Source organism: Microcaecilia unicolor, chromosome 2 (genome assembly GCF_901765095.1).
Source record: "Microcaecilia unicolor chromosome 2, aMicUni1.1, whole genome shotgun sequence".
Lineage (NCBI taxonomy): Eukaryota > Metazoa > Chordata > Amphibia > Gymnophiona > Siphonopidae > Microcaecilia > Microcaecilia unicolor.
This window is the reverse complement of record NC_044032.1, coordinates 109,165,168-109,186,736: the sequence shown is the minus strand read 5'-3', so window position 1 is coordinate 109,186,736 and position 21,569 is coordinate 109,165,168. Positions and strand designations below refer to the sequence as shown.

Genomic DNA, 21,569 nt, shown 5'->3' with positions numbered 1-21,569 from the left:
ATTATAATTTTGTGTCTTATAAAAAAGTGTGAAACAGGAATCTCAGGTCAGGAGCACCAATTTATTTTGTTTCAGCTCCTACAGTGTATTTTATGGGCTCCTGATCAGACTGTTGATAAAAACTCCTTTGACTGTGAGGAACAAGATTCTCTCTTGATGTTCTTAATAAAAAGTCCATCAATAGCAATACAAAAATAAAACTTTTTTTTTTTAACTGAAACTAATTCAAAGACGTGTCGGCCAGAGCCACCAAACAGAAAATAACTGCTTTCTACCACAGATTAATGATAATCTTTGAAAGCAATTCCTCAGTTACAAGGAGAACACAGCTGCTGCCACTTTAACAAAGGATTTTGGCTTATAGGGGGTAACTCTATAAAGAGCCACCTAGTTTCAGGCAGCAGGAAGACCTGTAAACAGTAGTTTCTTGAAAAAAAAGAAAGACCTCCCTTTTACCTGCTGCGTTAAAAGGGGGCCTCAGCGTGCGCCAAAAACACCCTCTGATGCCAGCAAAAGGCCCCTTTCGCCACAGCTTGGAAAAAGGGGCCCTAGGTTACTACTTATGTTCCTAAATGACCTCATATTAGAATGCTGAATAGCGGGAAAGTACGCACCATGATATGACAGTGTATACTTTGCCAGTGTGTGGTGCACACTGGTACGAGCGTTAATTACAGATTGCTATCATTTATGGGCACGCTTGCTAACATCTAGGCGCATACACTTATGCTAGTGGTGTAAATGATCATGCCTTAATGCATGTGTATTTCCAGTCATTTGGGCTTTAATAGTACACACTTACTTGTCTTTATAGAGCAGGTCTATAATAGGTGCCCTGTTATCGAACTATCCTCATGGTGCTGTCAGTCTAATACACTGCAGCAGTATGATACTACTGAAAACATGTACAAAGAAATCCCAGAATTTTATCAACTTTATACTACTATGTTGAGTTCTGATGCTGTGCTAATGTTGTTGAATTCTTCACAGAGGTTCAGAAGAGTAGGGTTGTCAATGAGTCTTTCAACAATAAACACAGTCAGTTAACAATAGGTAACTTCAAAAGTATTTATTGGTCAAATCATCACTTAGACTTGACATGGAGCTGTGTTTCAGCGTTACCACCTGCTTCAGGAGTCTAAAAACACAAATACTTTTGAAGTTACCTATTTATGACTAAAGTCACCTTTTTATAACTGACTGTTTATTGTTGGAAGCCTCACTGACAACCCTACTCTTCTCTACCCTTCTGGTTTGTAGCAGTTCCTTGGTTCCTCCACCCTGGTGTTTTTTTTTTTCTTGTTGAATTCTTCATGACAAGCCTGCGATACACAAATTATTCACCACTGATGTTCTACAGGAAAGTGCTGTTGTGCTCTATGGTGAGTTTAATCCTTTATTTAGCAAAAAAGCTTTCTCATTTGGTTCACGGCCTAAGAATCGTTGAAGCATTTCCATGCCATCCAATGAGCCTCCTGGTTTCAGTATAATGTCTCTGTATTTCAATCCAACCTAGTTTCAAGAAAACAAAATAGTTGAAGATCTCATATTTACATATATATATTTTTTAAATATGACAAATATTGAAAAGGAAGCGCATTCTATACCGATCAAAAAACAGGTACTAACTTTGTAAGACAATTAACATGAAAACAGAATGTAATTAAAAACAATCAATAGCATACAGAAGAACAGACTAAGCTGACAATGTAGTATGATTATTTAAAAAAAAGTCAAATTATGAATTTTCTGTGCATTGATTTCGACAATGAGATCAGAGTGATTAACTAAAGAAGAACACACCAATTTTACTGCAAGAAAGACTCAGTATCAGGCATACAAGCACAGATAAACAGAAAAATCAGAATTTAAATTTTAGACTTATAAATTGCATTTTTCATGTAAAACATGCCATTATTGCAATATTAAGAGGACACAGCTAGAATGTAAAAGATAGAAAGACCAACTCTTGCTGGCTAAGGAGTCCAAAAAATAAGCCATTAATGGCAATGAAATACCTATTCCCCACCTTGCAATGAAGAATTTCACTGGAAGAAAATAAAGACAGCTTTATAAATCTATTACTTCTTTTTGCAAGCCAACTGTTTATTCTGTATTTCTTATAGACCACCTGCAAGCCCAAAAGCTATTGAAGCAATGTACATTCAGGTACAGTAGTTATTTTTCCATCCCTGGAGGTCCCGCAATCTGAATTTGTATCTGGGGCAATGGAGGCTTAAATGGTTTGCTTAATTTCACAGGGAGCTGTGGTGACGTTATAGTCAATTTTTGAGTCAATTTATGGAACAAGCAATAGGAAAGTTAGGTCAAATTAAGCTTTGCATCCCAGCTGTTCAAACCAGGCACAAACTATATTTTTAAGAGAATCAAGTTGTTAGCATTATTGATCCAAGCTGATGTAACAGAATATTGCAGCATGGAGATTGGATTTTTGTTCTGAGTCATGGGTCACAGAAGATCTGTGATGTACTAGGTGACTCAGATACAGTTTGAGAGCATGACAACCTGGCCAACATGCCTGCCCATGTGGGTGATGTAGACTCTCCTTTAACGGGTCTGTCATGAGTGATGTGCTGTGCAAGCTTAAGTTAACTAGGATCAACCCTCATGACATGACTCATTAAGATGGACCTATCATGAAATGACAAGCTGGCATTAATCTGTCTTTGGCCAATGACAGAATTACCATCAATGTCTAAGGACATGGGATTTCTTGGACATTAGCTAGTGTGTGGAGTGTGGTCTCCAGCCCAGCAGAGGGATGGAAGAAATGTGCCCCAGAGAGATAGATTCCACTGAGAGGGGGTGACAGAGAATCTCTCCCTGGGTCATGGTAAGAGAGATGTCCATTGAGAGAAAAGAGATAGAAACCAATACACTGTAACTTTGTCTTAATCAGATCCCTTTTGAGCAGAATTTCACCTGACAGCTGCCATAGCAAAGTCTAAGTCAATTTTAGTAAGCTAGAGTAAAATGTTATACTACTGCAGGTTCCGTCTCTCTGCACTATTCATCTTTCTACTGAACGTTCTTGTATTTTCACCGTGATCGGTCCTACTCTCTGGAACACTATTCCTTTAGCACTTTGGCAGGAGCCTCAACTATCTTCGTTCAAATCCCAACTTAAGACCTACCAGTTTTTTTAAGGCTTATGGTTTAGCTTGTGCTCTGATACCCGCTGGTTCAATTGTGGCCTCATGATGTAGTCCTTCTCAGCTTATGATCCCTACGCCTAGTTACTTCTCCTCTCCTCTACGTGTATTTCCTTTCCTTATTGTACTTCCTTTTCTTATGGATTTTATATTGTCTATTGTAAATTGCTTTGACACAGATTTTTCTAAGCGGTATATCAAGATCAGAGGCGTAGCCAGGTTTTGACGTCAGGGGGAGTAGATTTTTCTAAAAAAAGGCGTCAGTCTGTGTTAGCCAGGCAGCGGGCTGATGTTTCTGCTCAGGTGCAGTAGCTGTGGCTAGCAATGACTAACACAGGCTGCCTCTGCTGCATCCCGCCTATGAGGAAATAGCAAGTTACATCAAGAGGCAGGATTCAGCAGAGGTCCTGTGACTGGGTGGAGCAGGCAGCCTGTCTTCTTAGCTGCAATTAAAAATATTCAGATTGTGACCATCACCTCAGGAACAGTATATATACTCCTTCCACTGCTAGACACTTTATTTAAATCAGATGGGCTCTTGTTTGTGTGGTGACTATACAGGATGTGGAGACCACTAGTCCTGAGCATTTTTAATTTGGGTGTCAAGGGCCTATTTTCAAATAGGGCCAGACACTGTGAAATAACACAAACCCTGCAAAAAGACACTTAAAACCTATACAGAAAACTTACCACACTGCAACAGACCTAACCCCCCTATGAAAAAAATAGTGCTATATAAACATGACACTGAGTCCTAGAGCATCAAACTTACAAAACCATAACAGCCCTAACCCATCTATGAAAAGACTGTGCTGTAAATATTACATTGGGCCCTAGAACACCAATATACCTGCTACTGGAAAACTGGAATAAGCTGGACTGTTACAGATTCCTACACAGACACTACATTCTAACAGAATCCTTCACCTCAGTTGGAGGACATGGACAGACACTCATCGGATACAGAATAGGGAACCAAAAAAAATATGCAGACAAAAGCTGAAATGGAGACCACCTCCTTCACACCTGGCCCAAGAATGCCAGACTTTGTAAGCAGTACAATACTAGTAAAAGAAACAGAAATATATTTTCTCCTGTACTTTGCAAAATAAAAATAGAAAAAAAATACATTTTACAAAGAAGGCACATCTCAGTCCTTAAAATTATTAAATAAATGTAATTGTTTTCTTTTCTACATTTGTTGTCTGGGTATTTTATTTCTACAATTAGGCTGGTCCCAGTCTTTTTTCCACTTTCCATTTCTTCTTTCTCCTCTTGTCTTCTTCCTTTCTTTCTCTACATCTGTCTGGCACTGATCTTTCATTTTATTTTTTCTCTCCTGCTTTTCTCTTCTCTGCATTTGTCCACTCATTTCATTTTACTCTCACTATCCCTTTTTCTCACCTTCTAGTCCTTAGTATCCTTTTCACTCTTCATCTACCTACTCGCTTTCCCCAACTCCATTCCATTGACCCCTCTATTCCTCTCATTTTCCAGTCTCCTATCCCTTTCCTCATCTTTCACCCACTTCCTTTCTCTCCCATTCCCATCCTCTGTACAACCCTCATCTACCTTCCACTGCTTCTCAACCCCTCACCAGCCCCAGCTCCATCTCTCCTTCCTTCCCTTGCCTCCAGGCCATTCTTCTATCTTTTACCCTATACCCCATATCCTACTACGTCTCCACTTTTCAATCCCATCTCCACCCTCACACAATCCCTTCAGAGACCCATCCCCTTTCTTCAATACCCCTCTCCAGTACCCCCATCCCTTTTCAGTGCTTCTCATCCTCTCCAGTCTTCCAGGTCATTCACATTATATCTCAAACTTCATCCCCTTTTTTTGCCCCTCTTCTCTTATCCATTTCACACCCTTGCTCATTCCCCCAACCCATCAACATACCCCCATCACACCTACCAATACCAAATACAAGAATCCTTCAAAATTCCCATGCCATCTGTCCTATCTATAGTTCCCTGCTCTGCTCCCCAACATGCTTTCATTCAACCACCAACTCTCAGTCATCTTCTGATCTGTCCCCCTTCTCCCAATGTATCGTCTGACCTGTTCCCCTTCTCCCCTAGTCCCATTCACCTTCTGCTTTCCAGTGTCTCCTATACATTTGACATTTCTTCTTTCTTCATGTATACCATCATTCCCTCTGTGTTTTTTTATCTGTCATGTCCAGCACCTCCCTCTAGGTCCCTGTCCCTATTTCCCTCATGTTCTGTATCGTGTCATCATCTCTATCCTGTCCAGCCCCTCCCAGTCAGCACTTCCTCTCTCTCCCCTGACCCTCTCCACAGTACTGCATCTCTCCAGCATCTTTCCTACTCTCCTCCCAACCCACCTCATCTTTCTCTTTTCCCCTTGATCAACTCCTCCCTTTCTCAGCATATCTCTCTTTCTTCCCATGGGTTCAGCTTCTCTTCCCCTCTTTTCATCTGAACTCTCTTTTAGATGTTCTCCTTCTCTCTCCCTGTGGTCTAGTGACATCTTTCTACCTACCCCCTATGGCATCTCTTTTACCTTCCCTCCCGATCTCCCTCTCTTTCCAGCATTACCGGCAGTGTCCTCATCTCCCCTCTTGCCAGCATTAACCCTCGTGTGCCCATCTTCCTCCCTTTCCAAAATTACCCCTTGTGTCTCCATCTTTCCTCCCTTTGAAGCATAACCCCCCACTGGGTCCCCATTTTACCCCTATTCTGGCAATGTACCCCCATGTCCCCAACTCCTTCCCTTTCAATCATAACCCCCCAGGTCCCCATTTTCCTCCTTTTCCAACATGTCCCCGTATCTCTATCTCCCCCTCCTTTTCCAGTTGTGTCCTCTGTGTCCCCATCTCCCCCATCATTTTTCAGTAGTATCCCTATCTCCCCCTTTTCCAATACCGCCTTCTTCCTTCAATCCCCCCATCCAGTATCTCCTTTTAACCCCCCCCCCCCCCCGTCCAGTACCTCTTTCTTCCTTCAACCCCCCTCCCCCTTCCAGTGCCTGCTTCCTTAAATCCATCTCTCCAAGTCCAGTCCTGCTTTCTGTTCTCTCTCCCCCCACCACAGACTGTCAAAACTCCTTTGTTTAGCAGCCCCTGCAGCATATAACACGCTGCTGCCTGAGCCAGCGTCCGATCCTTCCCTCTGCATGTCCCGCCCTCGTGGAAAGGAAGTTGTGTCAGAGGGGCACGGGACATGCACAGGGAAGGACTGAATGCTACAGTGTTATATGCTACAGTGGCCACTAAACGAAGGAGGTTTGATGGTCTGGAGGGAGAGGGAGAACAGAAAATGGTGTTGCACTCTGGGATGGAGGGAGGGATGCCGGTTCCACAGTGGGGTGGGGTGGGTAGGGGAAGGGAGGGAAGGGGAGAAAGTCAATACTGCAAATTAAAACAAAAACAAAAAAAATCCCCAATTGACAACAGTTGGCATCGGCATAGGCGCTGTTTTCTTTAAATCCATCTGGGGTAGCAACCGATTCCCTTGCGTCCCCCTCTAGCTACGCCTCTGATCAAGACATGTAATAAACTTGAAACTTTACCCTGTGTGAAAACATTACAATGAGACACTGTGATTGAAACTTTTTACATTTTCTAAATCAGAAAATAATTAAAATTTCTACTTAATCTGTAACTATTAATTTAAGCTAATTAAAAGTGATATACTAATTCCCAAGCAAAGCTATACTCTGTGTGGTCATTCCTTGTTCATAAGGAAGCATAGCATTAAGGAAATTGTCCCAGGAAATGCTAGTAAGCATTACCAATTTCTCTAACAGTGGGATCTGAACCAGGCTCCCCGGGTTCTTAGCTACTCTTCCACTCCACAAATGTCACTGGCTTCCCATACCATTCACGACCCAGTTTAATGTACTTTGGTTTGCCCCTAAGGCTCTGTGTGGCACACAGCTTGTGTTTTTGGCTAATACCCTGATACTATTCACCAGCTTATTCTCTTTGATGCCCTTTTACTAAAGCCTAGTGCATGCTAACAGACATTAGTGTGCGCTAAATGCTGAATGTCCTATTTTATACTTATGGGCCACACTTAGTGCATGTTAATGTCCGTTAGCACATGTTAAGCTTTAATAAAATGGCCCCGTATAATGGTGAGTGATTTCCATCTTTGCATCCCTTTGCCAAGGCTTTCACCACTACCAGGTGGCTCTAGGTTTTCTGCTATCCTAACCAATTTTTGGCCACTCCCCTCCATGCATTTTTGTTAGCTTCTATCCATCCCTGTGCTTTACAATATTGTCGTTAATGTGCATTAGAACCTTTTAATGTATGCAAATGAACTGTGCACACATTAATTTGTACAATAAATTAATTTTCTGCATATTAATAATGAACAGAATGTGCACTATCAAATGCACATTCCTAGTTTTTAACTGTCAAAATAATAGGTAAAATGCACCACTCCGTGTGCTTGTTTGCTGGTGCCTACAGCTGGCTGTGATCCATGCAGCACCCTTTAATGGGAATCTTTCCCAAAACAGCTTCATTCAGAGGTGATGGAGACCGAAATGACATAAAAAAAATTTGCATTTCAAAATAACATTTAAATATATAGTTGAAAAGGAAATCAGCAATAACAAAAGGAAACAGGGAATCTACTACTACTATTACTACTATTTAACATTTCTAAAGCGCTACTAGGGTTACGCAGCGCTGTACAATTTAACATAGAAGGGCAGTCCCTGCTCAAAGAGCTTACAATAAAGGACATATGTACAGTCAGTCAAGTAGGGGTAGTCAAATTGGGGCAGTCTAGATTACCTAATATATTCTATTAGTCCACAATATACTTGGAGTCAAGCAAGAAAAATAATAGATTCAAAGAAAAACAGGATAAATAACAAGGCAGACAGATCGCGTGACAATCAGATTAAGTGCTAACAATAGGGAACGCTATTGCAGCAGGACCACCCTTTTAAGTCACCAAAAATTCTAACAATTGTTTAGGTTCAAAGAATACAAAAAAAGTTACATATTTTTACCTATGCTTTTTATACTTATATGCGGAGTGGAGATTTGTCCCTTCAGGCTTTTGCTAAATTCATTCTGAGCTTTCATTTCATTTTCGGTCTACTGTTTAGCTGTATTTTATTATTACTGTTTTATACATCCTGATTACAGTTATGTTGTCTTGTTGTGCTCTCTTTTAGATACAATATGTTGGATACTATCTGCAGTTCCATTTTTAATGTGGTCAGCCCAACATTTTGGAATAATCTGCCTTCTCACATGAGACTGGAATCATCACTCCAAATTTTAAAAAGAGCCTAAAGACCAATTTGTTCCTGGACGCTTATGGTCCTTAGAACACATAGTGCATCTGCTTTACCTCTGACAGCTTTGTTAGTTGTTGTGGGCAGGGTGAGAGGCGTGATCTCTCCAAGCCTAGGACACATACCTACCATTTCTATCCTCTTATTTGTGATTATAACCTTTACTTTTCTTAGTTTTATTTATGCATTTGATTTTATTGTGAACCACTGAGGTGGTCAACTGATCTGAGGTATATTAGAATAAACTTGAAACAGGTTCTGTAAATTAGTGAAATACTGTACTTGAAATTGATATATATTGCCTTGAGCACTGGTCAAGTGATTAGTTGAATCTACATAAATAAATAATAAGTCCTCGTCCAGGCTCATTCTGGTCATTAATAAGCTAAGAATTTTAAGTCCTCAGCTTCACCTTGCAATATCAAATATTCCATCACAACTTTTTTAAATATTTAGGAGTTACTTTAGACTCTCAGCTGTCATTCTTTGCACATGTAAATTCTGTTATTCGATGCAGTTTTCTAGCCCTATGTTATGTCCTATCAGTTGGTAGCGACCTTAACAAGTCTGATTGTGCTACCCTTCTGTATTCTCTGGTCGTATCTAGGTTAGATTACTGTAATATTTATTCCAGTGTTGTTTCTCATCAAAAAATTACCCATTTCTGGTCCACCATCTCTGGCTGCCCATCATTTACAGGTTTTTGTCAAAATCTTATCTTTTATCCTATAAGGTTCTCCACTCAGTGACACCACCTTATTTGTCCTCTTCAATAGTTCCATACATCCCCGCCCAAGCACTGTGCTTCTCTATAGAACATCATATGTTCCTATTCCACCAGTTTTACGTTCTTGTCTTGAGCCTATGAGGCACTCTACGTTTTATACACAGCATCATCTCTAGGGAATTCTTCCCCCAATTTCCTTTTGGGCAGAATCATCCTCTGTGAGGTTTAGGGCCTCATTAAAGGCTCACCTTTTCTGGTTGGCCTTCCTGGGTTCCTCTGTATGATAATTTTTCTTGCAGGCAGCACTACCTCATCACCTCTTCACTTATCCCCCTGCAACTGTCTCTTCTGGCAACTCCTCCCTGCCATGTACTTTTCTGTTAGGCTTTCCTATCAAAATTTGGAGTTCTTTTCTTTACTGAAATTTAATAGATGTACACCACTTTGATTTTCTTGGTGCAAGACGGTATAACAAGAACTTAAACATAAGAAGCATGTCCTAGTCCTTAGTGCCCTGATGGAGTGTTCAAGGGTGCAAGATAAAACTGAGGACTTGTGTGCATGTGTCTTTATTATGAGCAATTACTTAAGTCACATACACCTGTTCTAATCTTTTCTTCAACTATGTCATTGCTTACATAAAATACCAGACTAGACGGGATATACCCTAATACAGTAGAGGATAACTGGGGCAAAAAGTTACACTAAAGAAGACATTTTTGTTGCACATTTCGGCTTTGTTTTGCTCACTTGGCTATTGGAAATAATGTTTCTCACATACTTGGATAAGCCATGGTGAAAAAGGCTCCTGAAGTGCAAATATGACAGGTTTCTTTCTCTAAATAGCATCTAATAATTATTAGATGATTACTATGCCCATATATCATGGAGTGCTATTTTAGGACAGCTTGCCCTTTGGCCTTACTTACATTAAAACACTGAAAACAGGGGAAATGTTTTGGACTTAGTGTAAAATTAATTATTTTCCATAAACCTATTTTGAAGAGGTGGGTCCAAAGCAGACCCACAGAATTAAAGAACTTTTGTTTTTATTATTAATACTTGATATTCTACTTTTTGTGATATGCACCAAAGAGGTTACAATTCAAAAATAGTTATTATAATAAAAACTAACAACTAAAAATCTATTAGCAAACCTACCCTCCATTTAACTAAGTCTGACATCTGTTCCACTGAAAGCTATTACATATATCAAAAGGGATAACACTGTATGACAAGTGAAGAGCACGAGCACCAAATAAGGCAATGAGAATGGATTTATGAAAACAAGATTGTGCCAAAGTAACTTTATAGGATTCTCTAAAGTAATAACAATATAGCTGAACTGAGAACAACCAACTGATGGTGTTTTTCATGATTTTTTAAAAAGCATATTATCTAATAATGTACAAAATAAACAGATATAATATTTGTATTTTAGACCATCTTTCCAATTTTTGCCCAAGATAGTTTACATCATTTTTCAGACATATCCTTTCCCCAAAGAGCTTAGAATGGGAGAGGGTACCTGAGGCAGCGAGAGATAAAGGGGCCCTTTTACTAAACTGTGTTAAGCATCTAATGTGGGGATTTCAGAATGGTATAGTGTGGGCCCACACTACTGTCCACTGTGCTAAAAGGGAACCTTTGCATTAAAAATCCTGCATTAGCTGCCTAACGTGGGAATGAGTGGGATCTGGGAGTGACATGGATAGGCGGAGATGTGGCCAGATGTGGAAGCTAGGACACGAGTCAGTCCTGCATGCTAGCTGCCATGATAGTGCAGCTAAACTTGCCACCGAAGAGGATGTGGTAAATGTAGCTGTGCTACCAGCAGTCCAGTAGCGCAGATACAGACATCTTTGAAGTACAGCGGCTTAACCCCCTGGCCTACCAAAAGGGAATGGGGATGGGACTTGATAATTACAATCAAAGCAGTTTACATATTACATACAGTTACTTATTTTGTACCTGGGGTAATGGAGGGTTAAGTGACATGCCCAGATTCACAAGGAGCTGCAGTGGGAATTGAACCCAGTTCCCCAGGTTCTCAGGCCACTGTACTAACCACTAGGCTATTCCTCCACTCCTCTGAAACCCACTCCTGAGATCTGGTCCACTTCCCATATACCCTGTTCATAGCTCTGATACTCCCCGCACACCCTGATCACTACCCTGATGCGCCCCACAAAATCCACTCATAGCTACGACACTCCTCACATATCACAATGACAATCTGGGTCCCCCCGGACACACCAACAAGCCCCTCCAGAGTCCTCCCCACCCGCGCTGCCCTGCAACTCACCCCTGGGACATACCCAGGGGTCTTCAGTCGTAGTTCAGAGGAGCTGGGCAGCAACAATTGTCCTTCATTGGTGCCATCATCCAATATGGTGCCTCTGCCCCCTGACTGTACTATTAAGCCTGATATCTGTTCTACCACCCTGTGAGACTACTGCGGTGCCTGAGCTGTGTTAACTGACTGCCCTTTCCCGTAAATGCAGAGTAGATTCCTACATTTATCACACAGGCTTTTTACCCTTACTGCATGTTACATTTTATTTATTTGTTGCATTTATATCCCACATTTTCCTACCTATTTGCAGGTTCAATGTGGTTTACATAGTACTGGAGAGGCGTTCGCAGTCTCCAGTGTGCACAAATACAAAATGAAGTTGTGGTAAGGTAGGTTCTCATGAAACAGTCTCATTAGGGTAACATAAGGCGGAAGGGTTGTGTGATGACCATTACGTACTTTGGTTTTGATGTGCTGCAGAGTGTGAGAATTTAAGTTGGATCAGTGGGGTATGCCTTTTGGACCAAGTTAGTTTTTTAGTGATTTCCAGAAGTTTAGATGACCATCCAGCTTATAATTGAAAAAGAAAAACGCCTATATTGCGACCCAAATCGGGAGATAGACGTTTATCTCACAAAAACGAATAAAGCGGTATAATCGAAAGCCGAATTTGGACGTTTTCAACTGCACTCCGTCGCGGATGCGGACAAAGTTGATGGGGGCGTGTCAAAGGCGTGGTGAAGGCGGAACTGGGGCGTGGTTATCGGCCGATCAGAGATAGGCGCCTTTCGCCGATAATGGAAAAAAAAATATGCGTTTTTAGCGAGAATTTAGGGCACTTTTCCTGGACCCTGTTTTTCCACGAATAGGGACCCAAAAAGTGCCCTAAATGACCAGATGACCACTGGAGGGAGTCGGGGATGACCTCCCCTGACTCCCCCAGTGGTCACAAACCCCCTCCCACCACAAAAATATGCCGTTTCACAACTTTTTATGTTCACCCTCAAATGTCATACCCACCTCCCTGGCAGCAGTATGCAGGTCACTGGAGCAGTTATTAGGGGGTGCAGTGGACGTCAGGCAGGTAGACCCAGGCCCATCCTCCCCCCCCCCCACCTGTTACATTTGTGCTGGTAAATGGGAGCCCTCCACACCGCCCCCCAAACCCACTGTACCCACATGTAGGTGCCCCCCTTCACCCCTTAGGGCTATAGTAATGGTGTAGACTTGTGGGTGGTGGGTTTTGAGGGGGATTTGGGGGGCTCAACACCCAACGGAAGGGTGCTATGCACCTGGGAGCTCTTTTACCTTTTTGGTTTTTTTTGTAAAAGTGCCCCCTAGGGTGCCCGGTTGGTGTCCTGGCATGTGAGGGGGACCAGTGCACTAAGACTCCTGGCCCCTCCCACGAACAAATGCCTTGGATTTATTCGTTTTTGAGCTGGGCGCTTTCATTTTCCATTATCGCTGAAAAACAAAAACGCCCAGCTCACAAATTGTCGAATAAAACATGGACGTCTATTTTTTCCCAAAATACGGTTCGGTCCGCCCCTTCACGGACCCGTTCTCGGAGATAAACGCCCATGGAGATAGACGTTTTCGTTCGATTATGCCCCTCCATACGATGTTTTCATGGCTTTCGGTAATGCGTTCCACAGCTGTGTGCTTATATAGGAGTAACTGGATGCGTAAGTTGATTGTATTTTCGTCCTTTGCAGCTTGGGTAATGGAGATTTAGATATGTACGTGATGATTCGGATGTGTTTCTGGTTGGTAGGTCTATGAAGTCTATCATATAACTCGGAACTTCGCCGAAGATTATTTTATGGACTAGGGTGCAGATTTTGAAAGAGATACATTCTTTGATAGGGAGCCAGTGTAGCTTTTCGCGGAGGGGTTTTACGCTTTCAAATCGTGTTTTTCCAAATATAAGCCGGGCTGCCGTGTTTTGAGCGGTCTGAAGTTTCTTTAGGATCTGTTCTTTGCATCCCGCATAGATTCCATTACAGTAGTTGACGTGACTTAGTACCATTGCTTGCATTAAATGTGTGCTAAGTGCAAAAACCTTACTGTAGTTTAGTAAAAGGATCTCAAAGTGTCTTGTTAGTGGGAGAACTGAGACCTGAACACTGGTCTGCAGCCCATTACACTAACAATTAAGCCATTCCTTCCCTTAAAATCATATTGATTTTATAGTGCTACTTCATCAAGTGCTGTATGATGCTGAAACATATTCAGGTATTGTTAAGTCCCATCCCCAAAGAGCTTACAGTTCATGTGAGTACCCGATGTACTAGGAGAAAGGGGAAAGATAAGAGACTTCAGTATAAACACAAAGAGGTACTGCACAGAACAAAGGTGCATAAATTCAGCTCTCAAGGGCCACAAACAGGGCAGGTTTTCAGGATATATACATTTTCATTTTATTTAAAACTAGTAAACAAGGCCTGTTTCTGACACAAATGAAATGGGCACTAGCAAGGTTTTCCTCGGAGTGTGTATGTTTGAGAGAGTGTGTGTGACAGTGACTCTGTGAGAGAGAGAGAGAGAGAGCGAATGTGCGAGTGTGACAGAGAGTGAGTGAGACTGGGTGCGAGTGTGTCTGTGAGAGAGAGTGTGTGTGAGAATGAGAGTGTGTGCCAGGGCCCCCCCCTCCCTCCCAGTTCCAGGGTCGTCCCCCCCTCCCCCCTCCCTCCCATTTCCAGGGTCATCCCCTCCCTTCCTCCCTCTGAGTTCCAGGGTCGTCTCCTCCCTCCCTTCGAGTTTCAGGGTTGCTCCCTCCCTCCGAGTTTCAGGGTCGTCCCCTCCCTCCCTCCCTCAGTTGAGAATGAGCGTGTGTGCCAGGGGCCCCCCTCCCTCCCTCCCTCCCAGTTCCAGGGTCCCCCCTCCCTCCGAGTTCCAGGGTCATCCCCTCCTTCCCTCTGGTTCCAGGGCATCCCCTTCCTCCCTTCCTCTGAGTTTCAGGGTCATCCCCTCCCTCCCTCCGAGTTTCAGGGTCCCCCCTCCCTCGGGAGAGAGCGGGGCATGGCTCAGGCGAGCTCCCTCCTCCTTGCACCGCCCTAGCCATTTCTGTTCCAGCATGGTAAATCCCAGGGCTTCCTCTAGCCACAAAGGAAGACCTCGAGCGGGAGAACGGTCTCTCGGCAGCAATCCAGGCGGGCTGACCAGTTTCCCCAAGCCTGCCCCGTGCAAAGCACCGAGGGCAGCGGCTGCTGCAGAATGCGAGCTGACTGGCGCGCGCACGTCCCCTCGTAATCTGGGCCAATGTTCCACGACTCATAATGGCTACGGTGACGTCAGCCTGTGCTATGTAGCCTAGCAGACCAACTCCGAAGAAGTCACTAATACAGGCAGCAAGACCAATAGAACTTTGGAGGTGAGAATTATTATATAGGACTATATCCCTCAGTTATTCACAGTTCTAGGCAGGGTACAGAAAAACATACGTAAAAAACAACAAAACATATAATCCATACCAAAACACTGAAATCAACTGCAAGCAGACATACTATCAATTATATTACCTAAGCATACACTCGTCGAATACCTGTGTAATATTTATACTTAAATGATAACCAATTTTCCAATGCCTGATAAAACAAACAGCTCTTCACTTGTTTCCTAAAAGTAAGGAAGTTCGTTAAAATTATTACTGCTGGTGTCAAGTTATTCTATTCAAATGCTTTGTCCCATGTCTCAACCAGTCTGTAAGCAGGAACTGTAACATATTAGTAAGACTGACTGGCATACAGGGTCTCAGGAATACTTTACCAAAAGGATCTGCATTTAATGGAAGCAGTGCACCTACAGTTCTCTCTTATACATATTCATTATAAAATTGCTAGGGTAATGTAGTCTATAAATCACATCAACTACTCAAAAAAGACAACTACTTTATATTATTAACACTGTATTTGTATCATATAACTTATAATTTGTAAAATATGTTGTGAAAAGAATGCAATGCATACATTGTGTTCCTGTTAAGAACGAATGCTACTCAGTCCATCATTGTACCATAAGAACTCAAATCATATTGATAAAACCACTGCTAGGTAATAACAAAACTTATCTGATGTAACTGAGTCCTGACCGCTCTTCTGTATTTCATTAACGGGCTCCAACAAGTCAAAAAATCATTTTTTAAAAAGTACCAAATGTCCATGTCTATTCCCAATTCACCATGTGACACTCAAAACATCTCATCCATGCTCTTATCTTATTTAATCTTATCACAGCATCTTTCAATCTTATTACAAAATTTCCATGTCTTGTCCTCTATATGGTTCCATATTTCGCGAAAAGTGTCTTCAGGAGACAAGACTTGACAAGAGAGGAGAGGTTGACTGGGTGACAGTGGTTGGATTCCCTCTAGCAGGATCAAGCAGAGAACTTTCAATGTAATCATATCAAATCTTGTCTCTTGATGATGCTTGTGGTGTGAAATTGTGTTTATCTATGGCTTTTAGTATGAGAAGGGACAAGCGGATAAGAGCCAACCGGGTGTCCTGTTAGTTGTTCAGCTTCTAGCATTTGAATGTATTTTATGTTATTTATATGGTCTGTATGTTCTTTATCCTTTGTGTGCTCAATGACTGTAATGCAATTGTTCTGACATACTTACACATTTTGTTCTGTATGTAGCTTGTGTAGATCCCCTATGGGTGAGGTTTAGAGCAGATGGTAAGAGCTTACAATCACGGTTTAAAGGCCCCGCCCCACACTCAACACTCACCAATGGAGGAAATACAGATAAAAATTAAGGAAATTCTATATTTGATATAGTGTGCAACTTAAGATGTTAATAAATGAATTTTCCTTGATGATGGTTCAAATTTTACTAAGTGATGACATTATGGCACATTAAACTTGAAATTTAAATAATTTATTATGCAAAATGGTTAAGTAAATTCAATATATAATTGTACTAATTTCATTAATAAAACAGCTGTTTCATTGTATCAAAATAACAAATGTAAAAGGTTTGTGTTCATTTCAGAACAATCAGTAAAACATTTCTAATCCACAACACTTTTTTTCCTCTCAGAAGATGTGGACATATTCAATAAATTGACTACCATCTACGGACATCTTTCATCAAACAAATCAGATAAGTAATACAGTTGTTTAAGTTCTATATTCCTAAAAATTTACTTTAAACAGAAAGTCCTACTGAAGAAATTGATTCTTTTTTCTCCATTTTTCTCTTTAAGGATATAACCTCCTCCACATGGATATGCATACACTTCGCTACCTTCAGGTAAGTAATTTTAGTCTCTTAATCACTGTAGATGTTTATACTTAGCGGTTTTGTAGACCTTTCTTGCATGGGGTTAACTTTGGTCTTTCTTTAACGTTGGTGCACTTGTTGTTTTGAGGTTGCCAGTACTTTGGTTCAGCGTTACCAGGGAGCAGGAACCCGGAACTCTTGAGTACCTACTACTCTATGCTTATAAAAAATCAAAAAGGCAAAACCCTATACCTGTCTAATTCATCAAATCAATTCCTCTTTTACTATAATTTTAAACTCCTTTCCCTATATAATCGTGCAACTTATTTCCCTAACTAGCTCCCCAAGTAAAGAAAAATATAATTAATTATCCCTGTTCTACTCCCTCCCCAAATAATGATCCCAGAGTTTTAAATGGTCTCAGGGAAACAAGTTCTTTATGACAGAACTTACTGAGTAATAAACACCACCAGAGGTCTTAAAATCCTCTGTCCAAAACTTCTCACAACAGCTCTAAATTCTCTGAAACTTTTAAACAAAATAATTACTTTTCCTCTTTCCAAAGTAATTTAATTTAGCATATGCAGGGTTTTTCTCTCCTAAGTCATTCACAAAAACCCTATTTAAGCTTGACAGCAAGGACTGTGTACTTAAACTGTCACTTTAGTCATGTGCGACTAGTGTGATCAATTATTACATGCACAAGCATATTCAGGTTACCAAACTGGTAATGCTTGTAACTTTAAAAGCTTTCACCTTAGCGCTCAGCTTCAGTCACCACTTTAAAAGCCATAAAACAACGCGAGAGGCTTTTAAAAATTAGTTAACTACCTAAAGACACACTCTTACCACACAGACCACTCTTAAATTTCTCTTAATCACTTTCTGAACGGTTATCCCCCTTAACAGCTGATCAGAGACCTCACCGCAGGTCTGCTCAGCATCAAAACTACCACCCAACTGCCCAGCAAGCCGTTGCCAAGGCAATCAGGCCAGCTTGCTCAGCTGTTCTCCCAGTGATGTCACTTTAGAACCTTCTCCCTAGCTCTAACCCTCAGCACACACACCCAGGTAAAACCCCTTTTAAAGGGGACACACTCTTATTTTATTTTATTTTTTTCCAACCCTTTACACATCTCCGCCCCAACATAAATGTCGTCCCGACATTTGTCTCTATCTACAATAACATATTATATCACACAACTTCATGGTGAGTTAATATAAATAAAAATTTTCCCTTAAGTATTGTGGTGGTACTCCCCTGTTTTCTCTAAGAAATCGACGCGAGCCAGAAACCGCTTGTTGATCTTCAGGACCAGTAACTCCTTCAACAGACACTTCTCTGATGTCAGGATCTAGGACTGGATTTTCTTGTTCTTCCACCAGCAAGTAAATACAATCGGGCTGTTCCTCTATCTCATCCACACCTTCTTCCTCACAAACCAAATCCGATTCCTCCGAAAAACTTTCAATAGGCAGAGGCATTTTCTTTAGCTGATCCCTGTGCACCCTTTTGACATTAGTATTGTGCTCATTTTTGATCCCAACCACATTCCCATCCAATTGTATTACTTCATAAATTGCATCTTCCCAATCATTTTGGACCTCATGTCTTCCTGAGTACCTCCCAACCTTCAACAGGACTCTGTCACCCAACCGTAGCTGAGAGCCTGCCGCCCGCCTGTCATAATATTTTTTCCTCATCTCTCCATTTTTGGCCATGGATTGCGGAGCTATTTGACATGCTTTATCCCATTTTAAATAATGGGTGTTGAGTGAACTAGGCCAATGTTCCTGTTCTATTAGTGTCAACCGCTTGTCTTCAACTTTCTTTCCTTTTTCATGTAGGCCTTCACATGCGTCATGGTATAGCTTTGAAACTTCTTCTACTTTCTCATTAGCCAGTTGTTCCCTTTTAAGTTGCTGAATTGTTCGCTGCCTAATATCAAGTTCCTGAGACATCCATTCTTTGCTTTTCTCATATTCATTAACTTTGTTAGTCAGTAATTTTGTCTCTTCCCGCATTGTGGAGACCTCTTTTTCAACTTGCTGAATTTGCTTTTTGGCATCAGCCAGTTTCTCCTTCAAATCTGTATACTCTTCAGCTTTCCTCTGCAGATCTATTGTTAGAGTTTTCACTTGAGCAGAGCTATCTTCCAGTTCCTTCCTCAAATGTTCAATTCCTTCCTTCTTTATTTCCTCCTCTCTGTTCTTCTCTTGAAGGGAGTGTTGAACAGATTGTAATTTATTCTGCAAATCCTCCAGTTTAATTTCTTGTTTATTTAATTCTGTATTTCTTTTCTCTAATGGCTGGTACTTTTCCTGCATACTTCCCAGATCTGTATATGTCTGAGGAGAAGTCAACTGAATTTTCTCCTTATGATCTCTTTCAGATTCCAAAAAGTCTTTCAGATTAATTGCATCTACATCTATCATTTTTGCATCATCTACTAGTTTACCCCTGTCATCATTTTTTCCATTCAACCTTTTTTCCCCTTTTGAGCTTAAGCAGGTCATGTCTTGCAGCCAACCCTTAATATGTTGCAAAACATTGGTTCCAATGATCCCGGGTATCTTTTCCTCTCCGGACTGCGCATCCCAAGGGTCATCCCGAATGATGAAAATTCCCGTTTGTGGGATCCTCTGCCCAAAGCACTCCACATCCACCTCCAGACATCCAACGACGGGAATTTCTAACCCATTCGCTGCAGTCAAGGTTATCCAGGCCGCATCCTTCAACCGCTTCCCTTCTGCCAAGTTCTGGTAGAAGAAAGTGGCCGTTAAAGTGGTCACCGCGGATCCGGTGTCGATTAGACAGCGAACTGGAACCCCACCGATCCATACCTGCATTATGGGCTTAGGGCCCACTGCATTTTCCTTTAATCCATCTATAGAGGATGTTTCATCTATAACCACCACTTTCACTCCCCCTCTGGAAGTGGAAGGTCTCGGGGACTCCGCTCTCGTCTCCGTTTTTTTCTCTACCTTTCGTACTACGGTACGACTTGTCTCTTCGTCATCTTCCTGATTATTTGTCATTTTTTCTTTTTTATTTCCCACTATTTTCTCACTTTGACAAAACCGGCTAATATGTCCCGGCTCGTTACACTTGAAGCAAATTATGTCTTCTCTATTATTTCTTCGGGATCCTCTCCAATCTGAAGATCCATAGTTCCCACTCTGGCGATTATCGTTTCTTCTCCACCTCGAAGATTCTCGCCTGGTATCTTCCTCTCTATCCCGTATCACATTAAATAATTCCTGTTGCTGTAGGCTTAAACTCCTACCCATCTTATCAACTGCCTGAGTCAGCTGTTGAATAGCCAACAGTGTCTGATCTGCTTCCACTGCAGTGGCTCTCACCAACCCCTCATTTCTTCTTGGCAACATTCGCAGCCTATCCCGATCTCCATCCCCAAAAATTCTCTCTTCCTCCTCAGCTCCCTCAATAGCAGCTGCAAGTAGTTCTTGGAAAGTGAATCCTGGATTTTCTTTGTTCTTTCTCTTCATCTCCCGATGCAGACTGTCGCTTTTTAATCCCATAATTAACTGATCTTTGAGGGCCTCCTCCACATCCAGGATTGCCTGTGGCTTCCGGGCCAAAATTCTGTTCATCCGTTCAAACAGATCACAGCCAAAGGCACGCACCGACTCCCCGGGTAGCTGTTTCCTACCATAAAACTCATGTTTTCTTAAATTCAAGGGCGCTCGGTCTCCAAATTCCTTCAACAGTCTTTGAAACATATCCTCTACATGTCTCTGATCTCCGGCATACAATTTCATAACATCACTTGCTGCTCCTTTTAAGTGATCTTGGACCACTTCCCACTGGTCTTCGGGTGGCACTCTCAAAATTTTCAAAGCTGATTTGGTCATCTTTATCCACTCTTCCACGGTTGGTTCCCCCACTTTCAGAGGCTGTCCCGAAAAATCCAAAATTCGCTTGTCTCGAGGTATGTACAAAGCAGGGTACCGCATACTTTCCTCCGGACGCGAAGTACTAGCGTCCCCATGACCTCCCCGAAATGTTCGGATTACCTCTGCCTGTTCTCGAGTCAGTCTCTCTTGCTCTCCCAACCGTTGGCGCAGGCTCTCCATCTCAGTTCTCCAGTCTTCCATGGTTCTGGCTCACCACAATTTCTCCAAGGAAAACAGGGTTTCACACACTTATTAATTTTCAAAAAGCACCACCACCCTCCAGGAACAAGGGCAAATATGACCTTTTGCTCCCTCTAAGAAAAAAACTTGAATTATAATGTTCAACAATAAAATATTCAAAATCAGAATGTTCAGAAATAGAACATTCTGAATTAGAATGTTCAGATATCCTGTGTCCGTGACGCCATTTGTAGATCCCCTATGGGTGAGGTTTAGAGCAGATGGTAAGAGCTTACAATCACGGTTTAAAGGCCCCGCCCCACACTCAACACTCACCAATGGAGGAAATACAGATAAAAATTAAGGAAATTCTATATTTGATATAGTGTGCAACTTAAGATGTTAATAAATGAATTTTCCTTGATGATGGTTCAAATTTTACTAAGTGATGACATTATGGCACATTAAACTTGAAATTTAAATAATTTATTATGCAAAATGGTTAAGTAAATTCAATATATAATTGTACTAATTTCATTAATAAAACAGCTGTTTCATTGTATCAAAATAACAAATGTAAAAGGTTTGTGTTCATTTCAGAACAATCAGTAAAACATTTCTAATCCACAACACTTTTTTTCCTCTCAGAAGATGTGGACATATTCAATAAATTGACTACCATCTACGGACATCTTTCATCAAACAAATCAGATAAGTAATACAGTTGTTTAAGTTCTATATTCCTAAAAATTTACTTTAAAC

At 41.4% G+C, this 21,569-nt stretch overlaps 1 protein-coding gene across 4 annotated transcripts in view; it reads right to left on the bottom strand.

Annotated features, from left to right (window-relative positions):
* Positions 1-217: 217 nt before the first annotated feature.
* NLN (neurolysin) overlaps positions 218-21,569 on the bottom strand; it is a 173,018-nt gene continuing 151,666 nt past the window's right edge. For 3 of the 4 annotated variants that reach the window (XM_030193201.1, XM_030193204.1, XM_030193202.1), the window contains one exon: positions 218-1,512. In XM_030193201.1, coding sequence (XP_030049061.1) covers positions 1,378-1,512 — 135 coding nt within the window. In that variant the 3' untranslated portion in view covers positions 218-1,377. Of the gene's footprint in view, positions 1,513-2,018; positions 2,049-21,569 lie in introns of all 4 variants that reach the window. The other variant, XM_030193203.1, reaches the window with a different exon arrangement.